The following is a 1805-nucleotide window of genomic DNA, read 5'->3' on the forward strand; positions in this document are numbered from 1 at the left end:
TAATTTGGCTTCTCAAATAATACAAAATTGGTGCATCTGTATGCAGCAGTTAATAAATTCAGTGAGTATTTATTTACATGCATATAGAACAGTTTACTCACATGTATTCGATTCCTTTTCAGTGATGAACCCGTGGCAGATATTGAAGGCCATACAGTACGTGTGGCCCGTGTAATGTGGCATCCATCAGGACGTTTCTTGGGTACTACCTGGTAAGCCTTCCTATTGTTCTATCTGTACGAAAGGCTGGCCTGCGCCCTCTTGCAATCCGGGACCCCTTGGGGGATATCAGAGAGCTGGTTTTGGCCCAATCCCCACAGGCCAGACCGAGGGACCCCACCAGTGCACGAATCCATGCACCGGACCTCTAGTATGCATATAAGATCTATGGCTAATCTCTTCCCTCCCTCCCCCCTTCCCTCTGAGATTCATCAGTCTGTTCCATGTTTCCATGCCTGTGGTTTTTGCTCCTGTGTTGAGTATCTGCCCGCTGGTGGTCAGTGTGCGCCATAGATACCAGAGGGTCACTTAGGCTTTTATATATTTAGATGGGCTTATGATGTCTTATTAACCCTTTATGGTTAACTGCCAAGTAAATTTTTAGAACAGAGATCTTCAAGGATTTTATTGTCAGTGAATCAGAATAGAGTATATTATGTAGTTAGAGGTACAGTGGGGCCTTGACTTACGAGTGTCCCAACTAACGAGTTTTTTGAGATACGAGCCGTTTCTCGGCCAGTTTTTTGCTTTGAGTTGCGAGCTAAAATTCGGTTTACAAGCCAGCTTCAGATACCCCACCGCTAGTTGGCGCAGTGAACGTCACAGTGAATGCCACAGCATCAGCCCCGCATCACGTGTCTCATTCACTTTATGATTTGACATACAAGTAATTTGAGTTACGAGGTCTGTCACGGAATGAATTAAACTGGTAAGTCAAGGCCCCACTGTTAAGTGTATTTGCTCTTAAATTGCAGCATGCTTCTTGTTGCTAGGAAGTAAATTTTAAAGTCACTAGTTGTCCAGAAAACTAAAATTTTCACTCTTTCTTGACCAACACTAGAGGTGTGTGTGTTTTGTTTTCTTTGTGTTTGTTATTTTGGGATGTTGTTTTTTGGGGGACGGTGCGTTGTGGGGTTTTTTGCATTATAATCTCTGCTTGAAATTGGTCTCCCTTTCTGGTTCTATAAGTTTACTGAAAGACTCGTTCACGTTGTTTGTATGTATGAGTAGTTCCTTTTTCTTGCTGAGGAGTAATCAGTTGTATTACTGAGCGACAGTTTATCCATTTTCCTACTGATGGACAGTTGGGCTGTTTCCAGGTTTTGGCTCATCAGAATAAAACCGCCATAAATATCCTTGGACAAGACTCTTTGTAGACATACTTTTCTTTCCTTTCTCTTAAATAAATACCTGCAAACGCAAATGGTAGGTCATAGGGTACATGTGTATTTAACTTTTGAAAAACTTCCAAGGGGTTTTCTAAAATGGTTGCACCATTTTACATTCCCAGAATTCTGATTGCTTCACCTCCTTGCCAACAGTTGGTTTTGTCAGTCCTGTCATTCTGCCCAATCTAGCAAATGTTTAGTGAAACCTCATGGTTTTCATTTTTGTTACTTTAACTCTAGATTGCCCAAGGAAGTCATTTTGACTGCTTTTTAATTTCAATTAGAAAAACAATGATGTATATAATGACAGAATTTCTTAGAATTTTGTGACTTTTTATACAACATATAAATGCGTTTATTAATAATTGTAGTTACCTCCCCCTCCATTTCCAGTATATATATGTGTGTGTTATACCT

General features: G+C 40.4%; 1 protein-coding gene across 2 annotated transcripts in view; it reads left to right on the forward strand.

The window, feature by feature from the left end:
- The window catches only part of PRPF4 (pre-mRNA processing factor 4), a 26727-nt gene that overhangs the window by 19159 nt on the left and 5763 nt on the right, over nt 1-1805 (forward strand). For both annotated transcript variants that reach the window (XM_006771201.2, XM_006771200.2), the window contains exon 10: nt 123-212. In XM_006771201.2, the coding sequence (XP_006771264.1) occupies nt 123-212 (90 nt within the window). The remainder of the gene's footprint in view (nt 1-122; nt 213-1805) is intronic.

Source organism: Myotis davidii, unplaced genomic scaffold, assembly GCF_000327345.1.
Source record: "Myotis davidii unplaced genomic scaffold, ASM32734v1 scaffold64, whole genome shotgun sequence".
NCBI classification, from domain to species: Eukaryota; Metazoa; Chordata; class Mammalia; order Chiroptera; family Vespertilionidae; genus Myotis; species Myotis davidii.